We start from the raw sequence: 21,393 nt of genomic DNA, 5'->3' as shown, positions 1-21,393 counted from the left end.
GCTTGGCATAATACAAAACATCAGACAGATCCCAGGAAGTCTGGGCGGCTATCACACTTCCAAGGCCGCATCGGCCTGAGGGAGTACTGGCAGGAAGAACAGCGGGGGGGGGAAGATACATGGGCCATCAGGCCTGGCGCCTGAGACCAGAAGGTGTGAACTGCTTTTACGAGTTCACTGATAACACAGCAGGTGATGGAAAGCAGAGACACAAAGACAGAGACCCTCACAGCGATGCTGGTCAATCCCTTGCATGCTGAAGCTTATGGCGGAATAAATTTTGTTTGTCTTTAAGGTGCCACTCCTGTTTTCTTTCCCTTCCCCACAGCTTTCTCCCCTGTCTGTCTACTCCATTTGCTCACAAAATGAATGCACAGAGATCTCAGTTTGGGACGTTCTTTGAATTTTCAATTGGGGGGAGAGCAGAGAATTCATCAAAATATTGAAACCTTCCTCCCCTCCCCGTCACCAGCGGCTCCTGCTGTGCTCTCATTTCATTGCAGGTGAGATGTCACACTGGTTTCCTTGACATTTCTTTCGGTGAGCCCTGAACAGTTTAAGAATCTCATTCTCCTGCTGTAGCACTCCAGACCAGGGCATGACTTAGCAAAAACTCCATTCCGTATTTGTCAAGAGCACGCCGCTTAGCTGTGGAAAGCCAGAGCAGGCTTCCAATCACAGTCGGCAAGCGACTTAATTAAAACAGAGTCTGTTTTTCTCTTCTCTTTCCCAGAGTGCCCTCTGTCCTCCGCAGCCTGATCCTTAAAGGGGCAGCATCCCACGAACAGGCACAATGCAACATCTCTGGATTCGAAACAAAAACTCTCTGCCGGAGTCACACTGCTTCATTGTACCGCTACTAATGCTACTTCCTTTGCCTCTGGCTCAGACAAACAAAGGATGGAGCTGGCGCAAACCGGTGGCAACCGCACTAGCTTTGTCACACACCAGTAGCTTGATCCTGGACCCAGCAATATTGCCCCTTGATGCTGGCTAACAGCATGGGCAATTGTTTGCCAAGGGGCCTGTGTTTCCTCAGGCTCCTCCTTGTACTCTGGCCCTTGACTCACCCAGTCTTCAACGGACTCTTCCAGATGAGTTCAGAACAGGCTTAGCTTGGTTGCCAACCTCCAGGTACTAGCTGGCGATCTCCTGCTAATACAACTGATCTCCAGGTGATAGAGATCAGTTCCCCTGGAGAAAATGGCCGCTTTGGCAATTGGACTCTATGGCATTGAAGTTCCTCCCCTCCCCAAACCCCGCCCTCCTCAGGCTCCACCTCCAAAATCGCCCGCCGGTGATGAAGAAGGACCTGGCAACCTTACTGGTCACTGCTGCAGGGGTCTCCAACTTTTTGGAGCCTGTGGGCACATTTGGAATTCTGATGCAGCAGGGTGTCCGCAGCAACAAAATGGCTGTCACAACATGGCTGCTGCAGGAGGTGGGGCCAGCCACAAAATCATCACCGCAGCTTAACTTCAGTTACCCAGTGCAGATCCTTGTGATGTGGTGGCAGCTGCTGCCGAAGCAACTTTTAAGAAATCTGCACAGCCAATCAGAAGCCTTGCTGCTCAAAAGTCCTACCTGGCCCTGCCCACTTCCTAAAAAACACTCGGTGGATGCCAGATAGAGTTGCCAGGTCCCTCTTCACCACTGGTGGGAGGTTTTTGGGGTGGAGCCTGAGGAGGGCGGTGCTTGAGGAGGGACTTCAAAGCCACAGAGTCCAATTGCCAAAACAGCCATTTTCTCCAGGGGAACTGATCTCTATCGGCTGGAGATCAGTCATAATAGCAGGAGATCTCCAGCTAGTACCTGGAGGTAGGTCTGTTGATTTGGTAAAAACCAAACTGAAAAAATACCGAATAAATGCCATTTCGGTAAATTTCTAGTTCGGGTTTACCAAATCAGCAAAATCCGGGAGGTTGGCAAAGCTGAATTTGCCATTCCAGAAAATTCGGCTTTATCAGGAACATCTTTCCACAGCTCTTGCAGGAGCATTTTTGCAGGTAGAGGTCCCAAATTTTCAGGGTATTGAAGAGACTCGTCTTGCAAGAACCCCCAAGTGTGGTGAAGATTGGGTCAGGGGGTCCAAAGTTATGGGGTATGGAAGGGGTCGCCTCCCTTTCTCCATAAGAATGCATTCAAAATTGTTTGTATTGGTTTTAATGGAGGAAGGGGGACGACCCCTTCCAGACCCCATAACTCCGGCCCCATGACCCAATCTTCACCAAACTTGGGGGTTCTTGCAAGGAGAGTCCCTTCAAGCTATCCTGAAAAGGACCTCTACCTGCAAAAATGCCCCCCACGAGCTGCAGAAACCACAAAATGGGTTTAATGGGTTTAAATGGCTGAATTTTTCAGGAATCCTGAATTTAAAGCCAAATTCCCACCTTTACCGGTATAGGGGAATTCGGCATTTGGGTTTTCCCAGGAAAAAAGGCCAATTAAACCCTTTCCCAATTTTTTTTTCAACAGCCCTACGTGGAGGATGGCAACCAGAAAAGGTGTCAGCAAGTGCAATGATGCTCACGGGAACCATGTTGGGGAGGGGCTGCACTATTAATGATCATGCGGACATATTCATGGGCTGTCAAAGGGTTTCCCTGAAGCTTGCCTATAGCTGAGGCCTCCTCCTGACCTTTCTTATGGCTCAGTTCTTCACCACAATGCCCACCAAGGGCTGTACCTGCCACCAGTTGGGGTCATCCTGGTTGACGATCTGAAGAAGGTCTCCAGCGATGAACTTTAGTCCAGCCTCTTTGCAAGGGATGAGATTGTCGGTGCCCGGGTCATAGTCGAAGTGGGCTTTCACAAAGACCTAAGGGAAGAGGAGCAGCATGGGAGGATTTGGTGGGAGGGGGGAAAGAGCATGTAAAGACCTAGAGAAGAGCTTGCTAACCAGCCAAGATTCAAATTTGCAATGACTTTCCCATAATACAAAAACTTGGGAGTCACCCTATGAAACTGGTTGGTGGTAGTCAGAAGACATGGTTGGCGGTAGACTGAAGACAGATACACTAGATGCTGCTTCACATAACAAATAGTTGACCAGTGGAACTCATTGCCAAGAGATGTGAAGATGCCCACTTGTGGGGTTTTCAAGGCAAGAGATGTTCAGAGCTGGCTTGTCATTGCTTGCCTCCGCGTTACAACTTTGGTATTCCTTGGAAGTCTCCCATCCAAATACCAGCCAGGGTCGACACTGCTTAGCTTCTGAGATCTGGAAAGATCAGGCTTAGCCTGGGCCATCCAGGTGGGGTTTAGACAGGTTTATGGAGGACAGCTCTGCCTCTGCTGCTATCTACGATAGCTGAATGGGGCCTTTGGGTTTAGAGGGGAAGTACCTCTGATTGACAAATCTTGGAGAGCTGTCAGAAGGCAGAGGCACTGTTTGCGGGGTTTTCTGTGGCGTCTCCTGGCCATGATTGAAAGAGGATGCTTGATTAGGTGGACCACTGGTCTGATCCAGCACAGCCACCTTTATGGGGAGGGGCTGTGGCTCAGTGGTAGAGCATCTGCTTGGCATGCAGAAGGTCCCAGGTTCAATCCCCAACATCTCCAGCTAAAGTAGGTGATGTAAAAGACCTCCGCCTGAGACCCTGGAGAGCTGCTGCAGGTCTGACAATACTGACTTTGATGGCCAAGGGTCTGATTCATTCATGTGTTCATGGAATGCTGCTATATACTGTTGCCCTGATATCAAGTACAGTAGACTTGAGAACAGGATGGTTTATAGGGGCATTTTATGCATGGCTATTTCCCTTGCTGTTGCTCCTCCGATGATTTCGGGTCTTTGTTTTGATTATGCATATTGTTTCCGACTGTCAGAGGTCACTGCACTCCCCCCCTGCATTGCCCCGCATTTTCAGGGACCTGTTTTATATCGAATTTGAAAACACTGGCAAAATGCAGAGAAATACAGGGGAGAGCGAGGTGACCTCTTGGAAATGGCATGCATAATCAAAGCAAAGATCCAAAGTCGTTGGAGGGGTGACGGCGAGGGAAACAGCCATGCATAAAAGACCTGAGTTTACATGGAGACAGCAACATGACGGCTCTGCCTATTTAAAGTGTCTGGTTCTCCGCTTTCCCTCGACATTTGCTGTTGGCTTTGAAACCGGGAAAGTGCTTTTCTGTCAAAGCATTCAGGATGAGGGCTGCCGCTCAATGAAAAGGACATTATAGTCGATCAGGCAACCACCTTTTAACTAATTAGTTAATGAAAGGCAAGTAAACTGGCATGTCAAACATTACAATGAGAATGTATCCAGGCAACACTACAACAGCTTTTAAAAAACAACAATAACACATACAAAAGACTAGTTTTGTTCAGTGACAAACAGCACATTGTCTAGGCCAGGGGTGTCGAACTCATTTTGTACGAGGGCCGGATATGACATAAATGCCACTTGGTTGAGCCTTGTGTAGTATAAAATTTAACACCAGGTACTGGAGATGCAAACTTTATAGAAGACACATGAAAAGTCAATTAATGATATTATTTTTTACTGGGGGGACTGGTGAGGGGTGGCTGCCTATGCTGGCGAGCGCGCAGTGGGGTTTTTGGCAAAGAGGTGTTTGTGGGGGGTTTAGCAAAGTCATTTGCCTAGGGTTAGACAGTAGGGGTGGATTGCGATGTTAAAGCTGTGCATTACTCCATTATTCTATCTGATAGGTTATAATATAGAAAGGGTATCAAAAGTGGAATGGTATCTCTAAAGGCAGATCAATGCAGCGGCTAGGATGCTTTTAGCCCCAAATTGGAAACAGCAATCTTTGCCGAAGTAGAGTTTGGGCTACACAAGACCTAACCTGGCAGGTTTATGAATAGGGTTGCCAGGCCCCTCTTCCGCCACCGGCAGGAGGTTTTTGGGGTAGAGCCTAAGGAGGGCGAGGTCTGGGGAGGGGAGGGACTTCAATGCCATAGAGTCCAATTGCCAAAGTGGCCATTTTCTCCAGGTGAACTGATCTCTATCGACTGGAGATCAGTTGCAATAGCGGGAGATCTCCAGCTACTACCTGGAGGTTGGCAATCATGTTTATGAATCAGATATCTTTTTCAAAGCAGAAAAAAACTCTAAAAAGATGAAATTCACAGGTTCTTTTTGTACAATGTCAATTGCCTTTTATAGAATGTTGGGACAATGCAATTCCCTGAGGAATCTCCAAAAGGGTTTGTGTGGGTGTTTTACTTAGATATAGATTAAATACATAGATAAGATTAATAAAAGATATTAGATACTGCAAGAACAAGAGAGCCAGTGTGGTGTAGTGGTTAGAGTGTTGGACTCGGATGTGGGAGACCCAGGTTTGCATCTCTGCTCTGCCATGGAAGCTTCCTGGATGACCTTGGGCTAGTCACACACTCTTAGCCTAAACGACCTCACAGGGTTGCTGTACGGATAAAATGGAGGACGGGAGAACGATGTAAGCCACTTGGAGTTCCCAGGGGAAGAAAGGCGGGGTATAAATGAAACAAAGAAATAAAAACAAAAACATATCGTTGTATTGCGATACATGTATTGCAGTGCTGTAGGGTTGCCAGTCTCCAGGTAGTAGCTGGAGATCTCCTGCTATTACAACTGATCTCCAGCCGACAGAGATCAGTTCCCCTGGAGAAAATGGCTGCTTTGGCCATTGGACTCTATGGCATTGAAATCCCTCCTCTCCCCAAACCCCGCCCTCCTCAGGATCTGCCCCCAAAACCTCCCTCCAGTGGCAAAGAGGGACCTGGCAGCCCTACCAAGATCCCAGTCCAGCGTTCTAACCACTGCACCAACCCTGGCTCACAGGAAAGGCAAGATATGAACAGAGGTTTGCTGTGTCATCATTCATGCTCTCAGCCATCACGCTAAGCTGGTGAAGCAAAAGCTCCCTGGAACAGTATCCCTTTCTCAGACATCTCTTCCCCAAACAATGAATCCTGGTGGTGGAAGGCAGTGAGGGAGCTATTCTCTCTGTTTCTCTTTCCCATCATAGACTCCTTTTTGTTTGCATCGAGAGGAACTGCTGACGTCTCCTGGGAAACTGGTCATGTCTAAGCCTGCCTGTCGAGACCATTCTGCTCCCGCCCCCTTCCCCGTATCTAAGCACCGGCAGAGAAGGAAGGGAAGAGAGAAGAAAGGGAAGATGTTAGTAAAAAATGCACAGGCTCAGGGCTTGTCTGGAAAGAAAGTAGAGAGAACCTTGGGCTCACATTCTTTCAAAATCCCCAGTCCTGCAACTGGTGTTTAATTTCAGCAGAGAGGTTGCTAACTTCCAGGAGATCTCCTGGAATTACAACTGATTTCCAGATTACAGAGATCAGTTATTCTGGGGTGGAAATAGCTGCTTTGGAGGGTGAACTCTATAGTATTATACCCTGCTGAACTCCTTCCCCTCACTAAACCCCACTCTCCTCAGGCTGTATCCCCAAATATTAAGAATTTCCTAACCCAAATTTGGCAACACTAGGTGCCAAGGTTCAAACCTACTTGCATTTCATACTTTCTGATTTGGAAGTATTTGCCCATAAAGTAAGGCTCACCCCTAGCTAGGGTTGTCAATTCCCTAGAGGGGAGGTCCACTTGGAGGCACAACTTTATATTAAAAAAAAATTGCCATTGGGCGAATGGTGTGATATCACTTCCACAGAAATCCTAGAAATGGTAACAGTCCACTCTAGGAATCACCAAAACTCTATGGTTTTACCCCAGAATTGCCCATGATTCCTAGAGAAGAATGATGTCACTTCCAGGATTTTCCTGGATGTGATGCGGTGCCTTTTAGAGGTTTGCCCCATTTTTTCTGGTATTTTTGGGGTTTGGGTATAATAGACCCAGAAATTTTCAACACGTCCGAAAAAAGCCGAATCCCCGTACTGGTATTGCAGAGGGTGGGGGTCGGCTTTTTCTGAATATTTGAAAATGTTTGGGTCTATTAAACCTAAACCCGAAAAATTTCAGCTGCCTCCGAACTCCATGTGGACAGTAGCAGTAGTAACACAGAGCTGAAATAACCATATACGTGGACCCAGGGAAAGAGAAACAGGAAGAGTTTGGAAGCAGGGAAAAGCTTAACCCCCTGTTGCTTTTCTGCTTGGGTTCACTTCCTCCCAAATCCACTTTTTCTTTTTAAAAAAAAGGACCAGCTGTGATAAGCTACAGAGACACACAATTGCACATAATGTGAAGCTGGACCCTCAAAAGGGATCAAAATGGCTTTCCTGTTTGGCCCAGAATTTCCCAGGTAACAAAAACTCCTCCCAAGCAGCCCTCCAATGCAAACACAAACATTCCCAGGCCTTTTCCTAGCCTGTCTTCAGCGACCATCCCTTTTTAATGCTTACTGGTGTGAAATAATCCTCTTTGCTGGCACAAAAGGAGCAGGATTATATCCAAATGAAAACAAGCACCCCTCTGCTCCATCCCAGTTGACGTCATCTTCCTCTCCCCTCCTCCTCTTGACAGGCGTTGGGCGGCAGGGAGGGAGCTGTTGCTACCTCATTACACAATCCTGCATGCTTCCTTGTGCTCTCTCTCCTCTGGCTGGCAGGCTGCTAGCATTGCCAGGCACTAATCTGAACCCACATCAATACCGCCCCACAACTGGCTGCTCCTGCAAATGCTCGCATGCTCAGCTCATCTCCCATATCATCCTGTTGTTTCCGGCAATTTGTGCATCTTGTGGGACACTAATTCTCTCTTTTTTTGGCTGTCAAGTCACAGCTTACTTATGGTGACCCCATAGGGTTTTCAAGGCAAGAGAGCTTCGGAGGTGGTTTGCCATTGCCTGCCTCTCCGTCATGCCCCTGGCATTCCTGGGAGGTTTCCCATCCAAATACTTGTCAGGGTTGAGGCTGAGAATGTGTGACTGGCCCAAGGTCACCCAGCAAGTTTCCATGACAGAGTGGGAATTTGAACCTAGGTTTTCCAGATCCTAGTCTGACACCTTAACCACTACACCACACTGGCTCTCACTAATTCTCATAGGGGCCATATTTTATGCTGTGCAATTTTTGTATTTTAAAAAAAAACCCAATAAAGCAAGCATTTTATTTAAAGCACTGGCACCCCACATTGAAACTTCCCCATAGTTCAAGGCAGCTTACAATGGGGTGGGGCCATGGCTCAGAGCTTCTACTTGGCCTGCAGAAAGTCTAGGGTTGCCAACCTCCAGGTGGTGGCTGGAGATCTCCTGCTATTACAACTGATCTCCAGCCAATAGATATCAGTTCTCCTGGAGAAATTGGCCACTTTGGCAATTGGACTCTAGGCTTTGAAGTCCTTCCCCTCCCCAAACCCTGCCCTCCTCAGGCTCTGCCCCAAAACTATCCAGCTATTTCCCCACCTGGAGCTGGCAACCCTAAGAAAGTCCCAGGTTCAATCCCTGGCATCTTCAGATAAAAAAATCAGGCAGTAGATGATAGGGAAAGAGCCATACTGGAGACCCTGAAGTAGACAATGCTGAATTTGATGGACTCAGTATGGGGTAGCAGTCTAACAGCACCTCCTAGACAGCTGTAGAGACAACAACCTCCTCATCTCTGTGGTCCCATTCTATAGGATGGGAGCTACAATGGGAAATGCTCAGGCTGTAATTGATGCCAGGTGAGCTACCCTAAGTAGGGGAACAACTATCAAGTGCAGAGCACAACTGGTGTGTGGGAACATAAGGGGACAGTCCTTTAGTTGATGGCACAGAAGATGACCATCCTCCAGTAGACAACAGCATAAGCTTCCCCTGGTAGTGTTTCCAGAGCTAGCAGCATTCTGCATAGCTCCCAGCAAGCATTAAAAAAAAATCTCAAAGAAGAACAGACCCTAAGCAACACTATTTATCCAAGACCCTATCCAAGTCTGACAACCACACTTAATTTTTAAAGTCAGAAGATCCAGCAAGGCCCAAACCTGCTGACCTTAAAGCTCTTCCACTTAGTCCCACGTGGTGATTTATGACTTCTTATTGTTATGGAGAAAGCACGGCTCAGTGGTAGAGACCGTGTCCTGCATGCTGAAGGACCCAGATTCCATCCCCGACATCTCCCAGCTAAAGGATCTCAGGAAACAAGTGAAAGACCTTTCTCTGCCAGTTCCCAGGGGTTGATTACAGAACAAAACTAAGCTGTCGTTACCAGGCTGAGCAGCAGGAGACAGATCCCTTCAGTTTCAACCTTTGTAGCAGTAGAAGATGCCATGGCTAAGGAATTAGAAGGAGGGAGCTGGATAGTAATCTCTGCCTGGCTCCACTCCTCAAATTGTAATTATTCATGAAAGAGACCTGGTAGATCAGTGGCCACATGAACACATGAAGCTGCCTTCAACTGAATCAGACCATCAAGGTCCATCAAAGTCAGTACTGTCTACTCAGTCTGGCAGCATCTCTCCAGGGTCTCAGGCAGAGGTCTTTCGCATCACCTACTTGCCTAGGCCCTTTAACTGGAGATGCCGGGGATTGAACCTGGGACCTTCTGCATGCCAAGCAGATGCTCTACCACTGAGCCACAGCCTCTTACCTCGCCTCTTTCCTACTCAAATGGTACTTCAATGACTGAAACGAAAAAGTAGATGGATCCTTAATGAGTCATGGCCAAACCATGTTGCTCTTGGGTTTTCTAAAAACCGTAGTTCAGGAGACCAAACCCTCTCCTGCCCACCTGTAATTCAAGAGCCCCACACAGCACACCAAAAGAGAGGTCAATCTGGCAGTCTCGGGTCTTCGTTTTGATCTGATAGAAAGCTGCTAAAACAAAACCCGGAAAATAGATGGAGTGGGAGGGGCATGGCTCCGTGCTGTTGTATGTGCTCTACGTGATGCAAGTCATTAGTTAAAAGGATCTGGTAGTAGGTGATGTGAAAGAATTCTGTCTCAGACCTTGGAGAACTGCTTCTGCTCAGAGTAGTAGTAGAAGAAGAGTAGACAAGGCTGACCTTAATAGACCATGGGTCTAACTCAGTAGAAATCTCTATTGCCTAGAGATTTCATGGGAGAACTAAACAGTGGGAATTACTCTAAGAATAAAAGCAGGAATCTAAGGATAAATTAATCTTTCACCATTGGATCTAGTGCTAGGCATACGACCTAGGCCAGAATCATAGAATCATAGAGCTGGAAGGGACTACTAGGGTCATCAAGTCCAACCCCCTACACAATGCAGGGAATTCCAAACTACCTCCCTCCACACTCCCAGTGACCCATACTCTATGCCTAGAAGATGGCCAAGGTGCCCTCCCTTTTCATGATCTGCCTAAGGTCACAGAATCAGCATTGCTGACAGATAGCCAGAAGGAAGGAACTGAACCCCTGATAGGTTACCACATCAGAAAGACAGGGTTGGATCTAGACTAAATTTCCCATTGGCACAATGGAATTTTTTTTCCTGCCCCCTCCCCCTGATGTCCACTACTTTACAAACTGCTGCACCTGGGGGCCTGAGCCCCAAACTAACTGGGGAGTGGTGGTCTGTAGCAGGCATCAGTGGTAATCACAAATTTGGTTTCGATCTTTCACCTGCTGACCAACAGCAACCCTGAAGCTCTGCTTTGTTTCTATTTTTTCCCAGCTACTCTAATTTCCTCTAGCCAACTCATCTTAACCTCAATAAACCATACTTCAATGGGCTGTAATTGGAGATGAGGCATTTTCTAATTAACAGCTGAGCTACACAACAATCTTCTTGGGAAACCCAGATGGGCTGTTCTTGGGGCCAGCCAATCTTTTCTAATTCCGGTCATGTACTCCGAAGGGCTGGAAGATGTTGTTGGGATTTTTCAGGAAGAAAAGACCAGGACAATAGAGACTTGCAGTGGCAGAGCCAATGTGGTATAGTGGTTAAGAGCGGGGGATTCTAATCTGGTGAACCCGGTTTGTTTCCCCACTTCTCCACATGAAGCCTGTTGGGTGACCTTGGGCTATTCAAAATTCTCTCCAGACTCTCTCAGCCTCACCTACCTCACAAGGTGTCCGTTGCGGGGAGAGGATAGGAAGGTGATTGCAAGCCAGTTTGAGACTCCTTAAAGGTAGAAAAAATCAGGGTATAAAAACCAATTCTTCTTCTTCAAAACATGTTATTCCCATGGGAGTGCAAAAAGAAATTCACTATTGGCTCACTAGGGTTGCCAACTCTAGGTTGGTAAATTCCTGGAGATGTGTGGGTGGCACCTTGGGAAGGCAGGGTCTGTGGATGGGAGAAACCCCACTAGGGTTATAATGCCAAAGCATCCATCCTCCAAAGCAGAATTTTCTCCAAGGGAACTGATCTCTGACATCTGGATATCAGTGGTAATTCTAGGAGATCTCCAGGCCCCATATGGAGTTTGCCAACCCTAGGACTCGCTCAGACCTAAAGGACCTTGTGATAAGCATGCATTGTCCCCTGATTTGGGGAACATTTATAGGCCCTACATAATCATGTTGATATCTCCTTATTAAATTCTTATGCCCCTTTGCCATAAGCACCTATGCATTAACTCATTTTTGAACTTCAGGGAGTTGGGTATGTAATGGAAAGGGAGTTTTGTCAAAGAGCCAGACTCATCCAGAAGAGATCTTTCTCCTCTTTACTTGGGGGCTGAGAAGAGGCTCAATTAAGGTTGCTAGGCTACCCTCACCCTGGGAGCTTTTGGGTGTGGGGCATGGAAACATCAGTCAATGCCATGAAATCACTTCTGGGTTAAACCACAGAGTTTCAGTTCCTTGACAGAGTGTCATGACATCATTTCCAAGTAACATCCAGAAGTGACATCACAATATCAATTGATGGCACTTCCTCCCTCTCAGTCCCCTCCCCGCCACTCTACGGAGCTAGTATGGGGGACACGGGAGCATTGGTGGCAGAACTTCCACCATAAGCAGGTAAGAGGAAACCCTAATCAGTCCTGAAAAATGGAATTCACATGCCACCATTCATCCCTACTCAGGCTAGGGCTGCCAACCTCCAGGTGGCACCTGGAGATCTCCTGCTATTATGGTTGATCTCCAGGCAACCAAGATCAACTCCCTTGGAAAAAAATGGCTGCTTTGGAGGGTGGACTTTATGGCATTATACCCTGCTGAGCTCCCTCCCCTGCCCAAACCTCGCCCTCATCAGGTTCCACCCCCAAAATCTCCAGGTATTTCCCAACCCAGAGCTGGCATCCCTAACTCAGGTTCATCAAGAACCTGAGGTAGACAGGCGGCAACTGCTCTCATTCAACTCACAGCAAGAGGCCCTTAGCAATACTGGTGGTTCAGAGATCACAGACTAATCTCAGACAGAATCTTCAGGGTTTGAAAAGGAATAGTTTGATGAAGTGGAACAGTTCACAGTGGAAACTCTAAAGAAAGATGTGAATTAGGGCTGCAACATTCAGCCAACAGATGGAATAGGGATCTCTTATTAATCAGGCAATAGATTTTTTAAAAATCATCATTTGCATTGCAAGCACTCACAAGAATTTCTCACAAGTTTAGAGAAAAAGCATTCCTTCTTCTCTCACAAACAGCAGGAAATGCCTGTTCTGAGATGGTGTTTGCTGTAAAATAAAAAAAGGTAAAGGTCCCCTGTGCAAGCACCAGGTCATTCCTGACCCATGGGGTGATGTCACATCCCGACGTTTACTAGGCAAACTTTGTTTTATGGGGTGGTTTGCCAGTGCCTTCCCCAGTCAACTTCCCTTTACCCCCAGCAAGCTGGGTCCTCATTTGACAGACCTCGGAAGGATGGGAGGCTGAGTCAACCTTGAGCCGGCTACCTGAAACCAACTTCCGTCAGGATCGAACTCAGGTCGAGAGCAGAGCTTGGACTGCAGTACTGCAGCTTACCACTCTGCACCAGGGGCTCCTTGCTGTAATATACCCGTGCATTTAAAAAAAAGAAAAGAAATGCTCTCTTCATCAGATAGAGTTGCTAACAGGCCTGGAGAGCAATGTCCCATCCCTTTAGTAGAGGCATAATGTGTGGAAATTTGCAGCTGAAGCTTTTCAGCACATGGAGGTCAATAACATCACCTAGTAAACAACATCTATTAAAGGGATCGGATATCTTTCTCCAGGACTGCTGGCAACCTCACTTCCCCAGCTTGTTTTATTAACATGCAAACGGAATCAACAAACATACAGTTAATCAACTAAGATTGCCTTAATCATGGAACAGCCTAATTAAAAACACAGCAGTAACTGATTCATGGGACTCCTTGCCCTTGGTCACAGCAGGGGCAGACTATAAGGTCTTGTTTGATAACGCACAATGTTTCACCGCTCTGCTAAGTGCAGAGCAGTCCTCCGATGGGAGGCTCGATTCTTATCTGAGCACATAACCCTTTTATCAGAGGTGGTCTGGTACGGTTGCCAGCGAGCAGGGCAGCTTACCACAGGTCTCCGTCAGACAGACTGGAGCCAGCTACATGTTACATTTTTCACTGGTATGTCTCCAGGTTGGGTCACACCCTGTGATTCCCAGGCACATGGCCCCCCAATTCAGATCAGGACCTCAGCGAATGCAGAGAGAGGGCTTAGGTCGTTTATGCATGGGTACTTTCACTCACGCCCCCCCCCTTCCCGTCTGTCTCGGTTGTTCCTTGGAGTTACGCATGGATTTTCCGTCCATTAGACATGACCTTTCTGCCAGCCCTCACAAATCCCTGGACTTCCCGTTCCTCTGTTAACCTGATTCTTCCCTCTCCCCTGTGCTCTGCCCGGGTGAAATCCCCGTGCATGAGGCAAAGTGCGGGACTCGCAAGCTTAGTTTCGCTCACAGCCAATTACAAAGCAGCGTGTCAAGAGGCGGGGATTCAAATACTTCCTGCTTCCTCGGAGCTCTTTCTGAGCAGAAAAAGGCTTTTTAAAACCGGGGCTTGGATTTCTCCTCCCCCCGCCCCTTTTTTGAGGTTGCTCCATTTTTTGTTTTATGTTCCTAAAGTGCTCTTTTATGCGGCAATTGGGTTTGGGAGGAGGGAACTCTTCTCTTACAACCAATTACCAACCAAGCAGCATTTCAAGGGGTGGCGATTCATATCCTGATTTGAGCTTGGAGACTGCTGGTGCATAGACTCCCAACAGGAAAGTGTGGGTCCAGCGAGCAACGGACCTCAGGTAAAAAAAAACATGCATAAACAACCTTAGATTTCCCTCCTGCCATTTCCCCAGCCTCAGATGGCCCCAGGGGAACCACTATTAGCCCTGTTGGGGGTGTACTGTGTTCTTATAGGGCAACCTGCCATTTCCCCCAACACAGCAAAGAGGACTATTGTCAACCCTCAAATGCTCCAGAATAATACCGGAGCAGGGTACCCGGGTCCTGTCCAAGATTCTTGCTGGCTAACGTGTTGTAAGTCTTTAGTTCATGCAGTGAACTGTCCAAGGTGCTGACTCTGGACTTCCAACTTCATTCCAGTCTGTTCTATTGCTGGCCATCCTCTCTGCCCACCTACTGAGTTCCGCGATCCATCCCTGATTGGGCTGCAGGTCTTTCTCAGACTGATACCTCCGCCCTTAGGCAGTTAGCTCTTTGGGTATCAAATGCAACCAGGAAGCTATTTGTACACCAAACTCAAATGATAGAAGCATCTGGAAAGGGTTCTCAAAGAGACCTTAACGGGTTCACCAAACTGATCAAACATTGTGACTTCAGCTAAGCAAGTGTGCGGGGGGCGGGAGGGGTTACGTCTTTAGGATGACAAGCGTTAATTCATTCAAATGAGCAGTTGAGTTAACAAAAGCTTATATTGATTTGAGGAGCCACATTAAAATCTGGAAACACATCCAATACTGAAACATCAATAATATGCAAATTAACATGCAGATAATAAAATCAAATTAGGAGGGTTTTTTTTAAATTACTTGACAGCCCTAGTCTTAGAAGATAACAAAAACCATTTCAGGAACACAGCTTCCTGAAAAGGTAACGGTGAAGAAACAAAGGAATTCAGAAAGAATGGAACAAGAGATGTATGAAATGCAGAGGATCAAATGGAAAAAAACAAATCCTTCTTGACAACTACAAACGGATGTTCTTTGCTCCCATCCACAAGGAGAGAGAGGCTTATTAGCAAGACCACAGGTCAAGGATGGGAACCGATGCTAAATGAAGGGTCTCCTACCTGGCGTGGGGGATGTGGCTCCTGGTAACTTGGCAGGATCTTGAGTACGACGCTTCCACTGGCATTCTTCAGCACCTCCTGGAGCCCCCGCGGGTCACTGCCCACCTCCTGCCCGTTCACCTCCTTGATGATGTCACCCACATGCAGAAGCCCCTGCTGGTCAATCATGCCGCCGTGCAGGATACGGGCGATGACCAACTCGCCCCGTTCCACCCGGAATGTCACACCCTGAGGCAAAAGGGGGGAAAGGAGAGCACCCAGTAAGCAAAAGGGAAATTGTATGTGCTGGGGAACATCCCCTACTTGTGTGTGGAGTCAGGCTGCTTCTTTTTAACCTGTTGGCCTACTAGGAGCATCCCTCTTGTGCATGCCTCATGCACCAAGAAGTGAAACACTTCCAATTATAGAGGGCTTGGGAGAGGCCATCAGAGAGAAACTGGGATCCCATCAGACTACCCATTTCCGCAGTTCACTTCTTCAGATACTCTGGTATCTGAAGAGGTGATCTGTTGCTCACGAAAGCTCACACCCTGCCAGAAATTTTGTTAGTCTTTAAGGTGCTACTGGACTCTTGCTCTTTTCTACTTCCATGTAGTTATCAGCTTGGCCTCCACTCACAAGATGCTCAGCTGGGAGTCCACAGAAGCCTCTGGGGAGAGACTGGTTCTCTTCAGAATTATTCCAGGTTTCTCAATGGTTTGTAGAAGAATGCTGTTTTGCAAAATATCAGGATGTGGAATCTGGGTTGCTTTCAGTGAACCTCTCTTGTAGATTCCTCAAACTTTCTTTTCTGAAGCAAGATTAAATGTGCTACAGTTAGGGGAACTGTCTGGCAGGTTTGCAGGGGTCTCTTTCTCTGAGAGGCTTTGCGATTGTAAATCTGGAAGACCAGATACAATTTTGGCAGTTCTTTTATTGACTGCAACAAATATGTGACTGCTCAAGATAAGTGGATCGCAATATACTTTCCAGATGATCCAGAGGTTTAAGGAGTGTCTGCTACCTTTCTTGACTTTTGACTGATCCACAAGTTGTGGGCCCCTTTCTAAAGAGGAATGATCTGACTTGTGCCATGGGTAGTGTTGCCAGCTCTGGGTTGGGAAATACCTGGAGATTTGAGGTAGAGGAGCCTAAAGAGGGTACAGGGTTGACTATTGCAAACAAGGCGGCTTTCAAGATGGTCCAGAAATTTAACACGAAACCCTGTTCAATCATACAATGTCAGAGGAGGTTACTCACCAGGTGTTCCCCAGCGGTCTTCCGAATCCCCACCATGCGCACAGCATCCGGTGGTACTGGCTGGTTGTTGAACAGAGGGTCCAGCACAGGACTGGGGGGCGGAGTCTCATAACTCTTGGAGGCGACGGAATCGTGAGTCTCCAGGAGGGACTGAGAAGAAGGTCAGCAGAGGGAGGAGAAGAGAAAAGGAGACCATGGAGAAGAAAGTAAAATGGGGAGTAGGTCAACTGAGTTCAGAGACAGGCTAAACAAAACATTGAAGTTTACCCTCCCTAAGTGCACCAAAGTATGACAGAACTGGACATCTTAACCTCTGTTAGAAATCCCCTTTGGATAACCACATGGGAAATGAGAGCCAACGTGGTGTAGTGGTTAAGCGCGGTGGATTCTAATTTGGAGAACCGGGTTTGATTCCCCACTCCTCCACATGAGTGGGAGACTCTAATCTGGTGAACTGGGTTGGTTTCCCCACTTCGCCACATGAAGCTTGCTGGGTGACCTTGGGCTAGTCACAGTTCTCTTTGAGCTCTCTCAGCCTCACCTACCTCACAAAGTGCCTCACCTACCTCACAAAGTGCCTCTTGTGGGGAGGGGAAGGGAAGGTGATTGGAAGCTGGTTTGATTCTCCTTAAAAGGTAGGGAAAGTTGGCATATAAAAAAAAAAAACCAACCTAATGTGTCCCCGCAAGACCTGCCTATTTGAAAGAACCAATCAATGTGGCAAGGACTTAATAAAAGTCCACTAAAGGTACATTTTAACTGGAGCCTGGTCAGATCCAGACCCAGAGTGCACATGCAGCACATGGCAGGTATATATCAAACTCTAGACCATGGGTCCCCAACCTTTTTCAGCCTGCAGGCACTTTTGGAAAACGTCTGCTGCAGGAGATGGAGCCAGCCACAAAATGGAACCGGGAATCAACATCACTGCATTGGGGCGTGCCTCTAGGATTCCCCCAAAACTCTATGGTAAAACAGTAGTATCAATCACGGCACCTCACTTATGGCCCTTCCCCTTCAGGCTTGCCTGGCACCTACATCGCTCTCATTAAGGCAAGAGGCTAAAATGTTCACCCAGCCTTTTATGTAAGGCTTTTAACCCCATTCTACAATGTGCTTTTAGCCCAAGTCCAGCTATTTTAAGCGGCTCCGCTATCTGTTTTTATGCTCTGGGTGGGTTTTTTAAAAAATTCTGGAATGTCAGTCGTAACGTTTGACGTTTTATTGTTTCAAACTCATACGCTGCCTCAGACAGGTCCCCTAGAGAGGCGGCATAAAAGCATTCTGATATAAACAAAATTCCCTGCTAGACAATTCCATCCTTTTCAGGGCCAGGGAAGCCCCTGCTCTCTTGAGTTGGCCCAAGGTCCTGACTAGCCGCAGGCTCTGACTGATGCCACAGCGCCAGCCCCCCTCCCCATTTCCCTTTTAATTGACAGCGTGGAGTGGCAAGTTGGTCGCACGTTCCAGCATGTTCCAGCACGTCGCCAAAGCAAAGAGAGAGGTGCTTGTAACATCCCCTTTTCTCAAACCGAAGAGCGCTGCTTCGAACTGGAGCATCTCACCCCCGATTATTACGCACTGCTGTGTTCGGCAATAGCTTTTGCTCCACTGATTTAAAAAGCCAAACACACACACATACACACACACTTGTACTACATTGTGTTAACCACTGCAAAAATGCACGGGCTGCTGCAGCGCACGAAATAGCAGGACGAATATTGCTCAATGCTTTAATGAAAGCATTCATGCGCATGCATTCATATCGCTTCGCCGCAGGATTCGCACACCCCCAGGGAGCCCAAGCACACAGGAAACAAGCAATCTTGCAAAGGAATCTCTCTTGAAGCCACACCCTGGGAAAAGGGTTGCCAACCTCCAGGTGGTGGCTGGAGATCTCCCGCTATTATAACTGATCTCCAGGTGACAGAGATCAGTCCACAGGGAGAAAATAGCCATTTGGGGAAGTGGACTCAAAGGCATTATTTACGTTTGAAGTCCCTCCCTTCCCCAAACCCCACCCTCCTCAGGCCCCACCTCCAAAATCTTCAGGTATTTCCCAATCCAGAGCTGGCAACCCTACCTCTAAACCAGGCTATTGAGTGGCCAAGTGCTTTGTTCACTGAAAGATATGGTGGATATTAAATAATCCCACATTTGTGTGATCAGCAGGCCATGGGAGGAGTCTCAGGGCTAGGAAATGGATGGCACATACTCAGAAACCTGTTTGTTAAACAAATTAAGCCTTCCCTTATAAGCATTAACCTGAAACAAGGCTAATGACAAAAGCGAGCCAACGCCATCCCTTCTGTGCATGAACAGCAACATAAACAGTCCCAACAGAGCTTTAGGCAGATGCTACATAAAACATTCACACTATTCACCAAACCAGTTCACACTATTCCCCCTCCCACTACACTCAAAAAGGTACATCATAGATCCTAAATAAACTCCATTCTGAGCATCAGCTATTGAAGAAGACCCTTCAGTACTCCGACGTGAGACAGCAAAGCCTTTGCTAAATTTCAACCTTTCCCCCACCCCTACTGCCAAGTAGGGCACAACCCCAAATGTTCCTTGTCAACCGACTGTTCATAAGAGATTCATCAGAATGCTATGAGGAAGGGGATCTTTATCTCTTACATGACACCCAAGGCTACTGCCCTGGGATTCTCCCACTAGCACTCCCTATGAGATCTACATTCAAACCCATATCCCCTTCCTTGCTAAGCCTGTACCATTGAAACAGTCAGTCAACATGGTGTAGTAGTTAAGAGCGGTGGTTTGGAGTGGTGGACTCTGATCTGGAGAACCAGGTTTGATTCCCCACTCCTCTGCATGAGCGGCGGATGCTAATCTGGTGAACCAGGTTGGTTTCCCCACTCCTCCACAGGGAGCCAGCTGGGTGACGTTGGGTTACTCACAGCTCTTTCAGCTCCACCTACCTCACAGGGTATCTGTTGTGGGGAGGGGAAGGGAAGGTGATTGTAAGCCAGTTTGAGTCTTCCTTAAGTGGCAGAGTAAGTTGGCATATAAAAACCAACTCTTCTTCTTCAATCACTCCCTTAGTTTAAGCTACCTCATAAGGTTGTTGTTGAGAAGATAAAATGGAGGAAGGGAGAAAGGTGCTGGAAGCCACTTTGGGACCCACTGGGGAGAAAAGCACAGGTATCCAAATAAATAATACATGAGTGAAAGACTTCTCAGCTGATGTGGTGTCCAGACTCCTAACAAATATGGAGGGGAGCATCTTTCTCTGTTCATCACCTGCTTCTGCTCTTGGAAGGAGCTGCTTCCTACCTGGAAGTGAGGTTCCTGCAGGATGTGAGCCAATTCAGCTGCCGTGTTGTCTTGCTGAGCAATGCGCGAGATGTCTTTGAGTATCTCCTGGACCAGCTCCAAATTATTGTCCCTCACGGCTTCCAGCTTTGTTTCCTCCAGACGCTCGTGAGCCTGCAAGGAGGGTGGTGGAAAGGTGGAGGAAGGCGAATGAGAGAGAGAGGGAGATCAAGAAACCAAGCCCCAAACCCTTCTGTCCTTCCAAAACAGATCATAGGAGATGCTGGAGGCCTACAGGTAAAGAAGGGATCTGGGCCATTTCCATGGATTCCCCCTAAGAACTTGAGAGCGCGTCCTGCAAAAAGGCAAGTGTGTTTGGCTTACATGCATTTCCAAACCAGCATCACCTTCAGGTACCTGCAAAGTTTAGGGAAACTCATTTGCTCTTTCAGAATGCCAAAAAGAAAAGGGGGAGGATGGGAAAAGGTACACTGAGGACACCATAACAGAAAATGTGACATGCACACAAAAGCCAGGAAGCAGCATTACATAAGAACATAAGAGAAGCCATGCTGGATCAGACCAAAGCCCATCAATTCCTGCAGTCTGTTCACACAGTGGCCAACCAGGTGCCTCTAGGAAGCCCCCAAATAAGATAGATGCAGCAGCATCCTGCCTGTGTTCCATGGCACCTAATATAATTTGCATGCTCTTCTGACACTGGAGAGAATAGGAATGCATTGTGACTCGTATTCATTTTGACTAGTAACCCTATCCTCCAGACAGATCCAGCTGTCCCTGGCCCTTGAAGGAGCACAGACAGAAATCAACCAGGGTGTTACTTTTTAATTTTATTTTTTGCTGTAAGAGGGATGAATCTCCGGGTGTGCCTCCAGGATGGCTGTCCCAATGGAAGCCAGACACAAAAGTGAAGGAGCTAAAAATAAGAGACTCTCAAAACAAAGGCTTTGCATTCCCCGCTGGAGTCAGCATGGAAAAGGGGGAACAAATGACAATCTGCTTGGAGAAAAGGAAGTGGAGAAAAGGAGGTGGGGGAAAGGTCCCCTCCACCAGGAACTCTTCCAGTCGCTCCAACCCTACCTTTAGAACCACACTGCATGTCTCAGAGCTGCACTTGACAATCAAAAAGAGGTGCCGAAGCTTTTCCCAACTCAGGTCAAAATCAAGCCTTTCATAAGAGGAAGAAGAGTTGGTTTTTATATGCCGACTTTCTCTACCACTTAAGGGAGACTCAAACCAGCTTACAATCACCTTCCCTTCCCCTCCCCACAACAGACACCCCGTGAGGTAGGTGAGGCTGAGAGAGCTCTAACAGAGCTGTAACTTGCCCAAGGTCACCCAGCTGGCTTCATGTGCAGGAGCGGGGAAACCAATCTAGTTCACCAGGTTAGCCTCTGCCGCTCATGTGGAGGAGTGGGGAATCAAACCCGGTTCTCCAGATCAGAGTCCACCGCTCCAAACCACCGCTCTTAACCACTACACCACGCTGGCCAAACTAGAGATGACAGCATCCTCGTGGCGGCCCCAATGCAAGGATCTAGTCTCTTCCTCCCCTCACAGCCTGTTCAATTGCCAAAACAGCCATGGGGGTGAGGGGCCATTTGGGCACTTGGTAAGTTGTTCATGTGGTGGGGTTAGGATTGCCAACCTCCAGGTAGTAGCTGGAGTTCTCCCGCTACTACAACTGATCTCCAGCCGATAGAGATCAGTTCCCCTGGAGAAAATGGCCGCTTTGGGAATTGAACTCTATGGCCTTGAAGTCCCTTCCCTCCCCAGACCCCACCCTCCTCAGGCTCCC

At 47.7% G+C, this 21,393-nt stretch overlaps 1 protein-coding gene across 2 annotated transcripts in view; it reads right to left on the bottom strand.

The window, feature by feature from the left end:
- MPP2 (MAGUK p55 scaffold protein 2) overlaps nucleotides 1-21,393 on the bottom strand; it is a 65,945-nt gene that overhangs the window by 19,771 nt on the left and 24,781 nt on the right. For both annotated transcript variants that reach the window (XM_056863199.1, XM_056863200.1), the window contains exons 3-6: nucleotides 19,596-19,748; nucleotides 16,296-16,445; nucleotides 15,057-15,284; nucleotides 2,687-2,818 (exon numbers count right to left, since the gene is read on the bottom strand). In XM_056863199.1, coding sequence (XP_056719177.1) covers nucleotides 2,687-2,818; nucleotides 15,057-15,284; nucleotides 16,296-16,445; nucleotides 19,596-19,748 — 663 coding nt within the window. The remainder of the gene's footprint in view (nucleotides 1-2,686; nucleotides 2,819-15,056; nucleotides 15,285-16,295; nucleotides 16,446-19,595; nucleotides 19,749-21,393) is intronic.

The sequence above is a fragment of the Euleptes europaea genome, chromosome 18 (genome assembly GCF_029931775.1).
Source record: "Euleptes europaea isolate rEulEur1 chromosome 18, rEulEur1.hap1, whole genome shotgun sequence".
Taxonomy (NCBI): domain Eukaryota; kingdom Metazoa; phylum Chordata; class Lepidosauria; order Squamata; family Sphaerodactylidae; genus Euleptes; species Euleptes europaea.
Note: the sequence above shows the minus strand (reverse complement) of the source record. Positions and strands in the feature narration are given on the sequence as shown.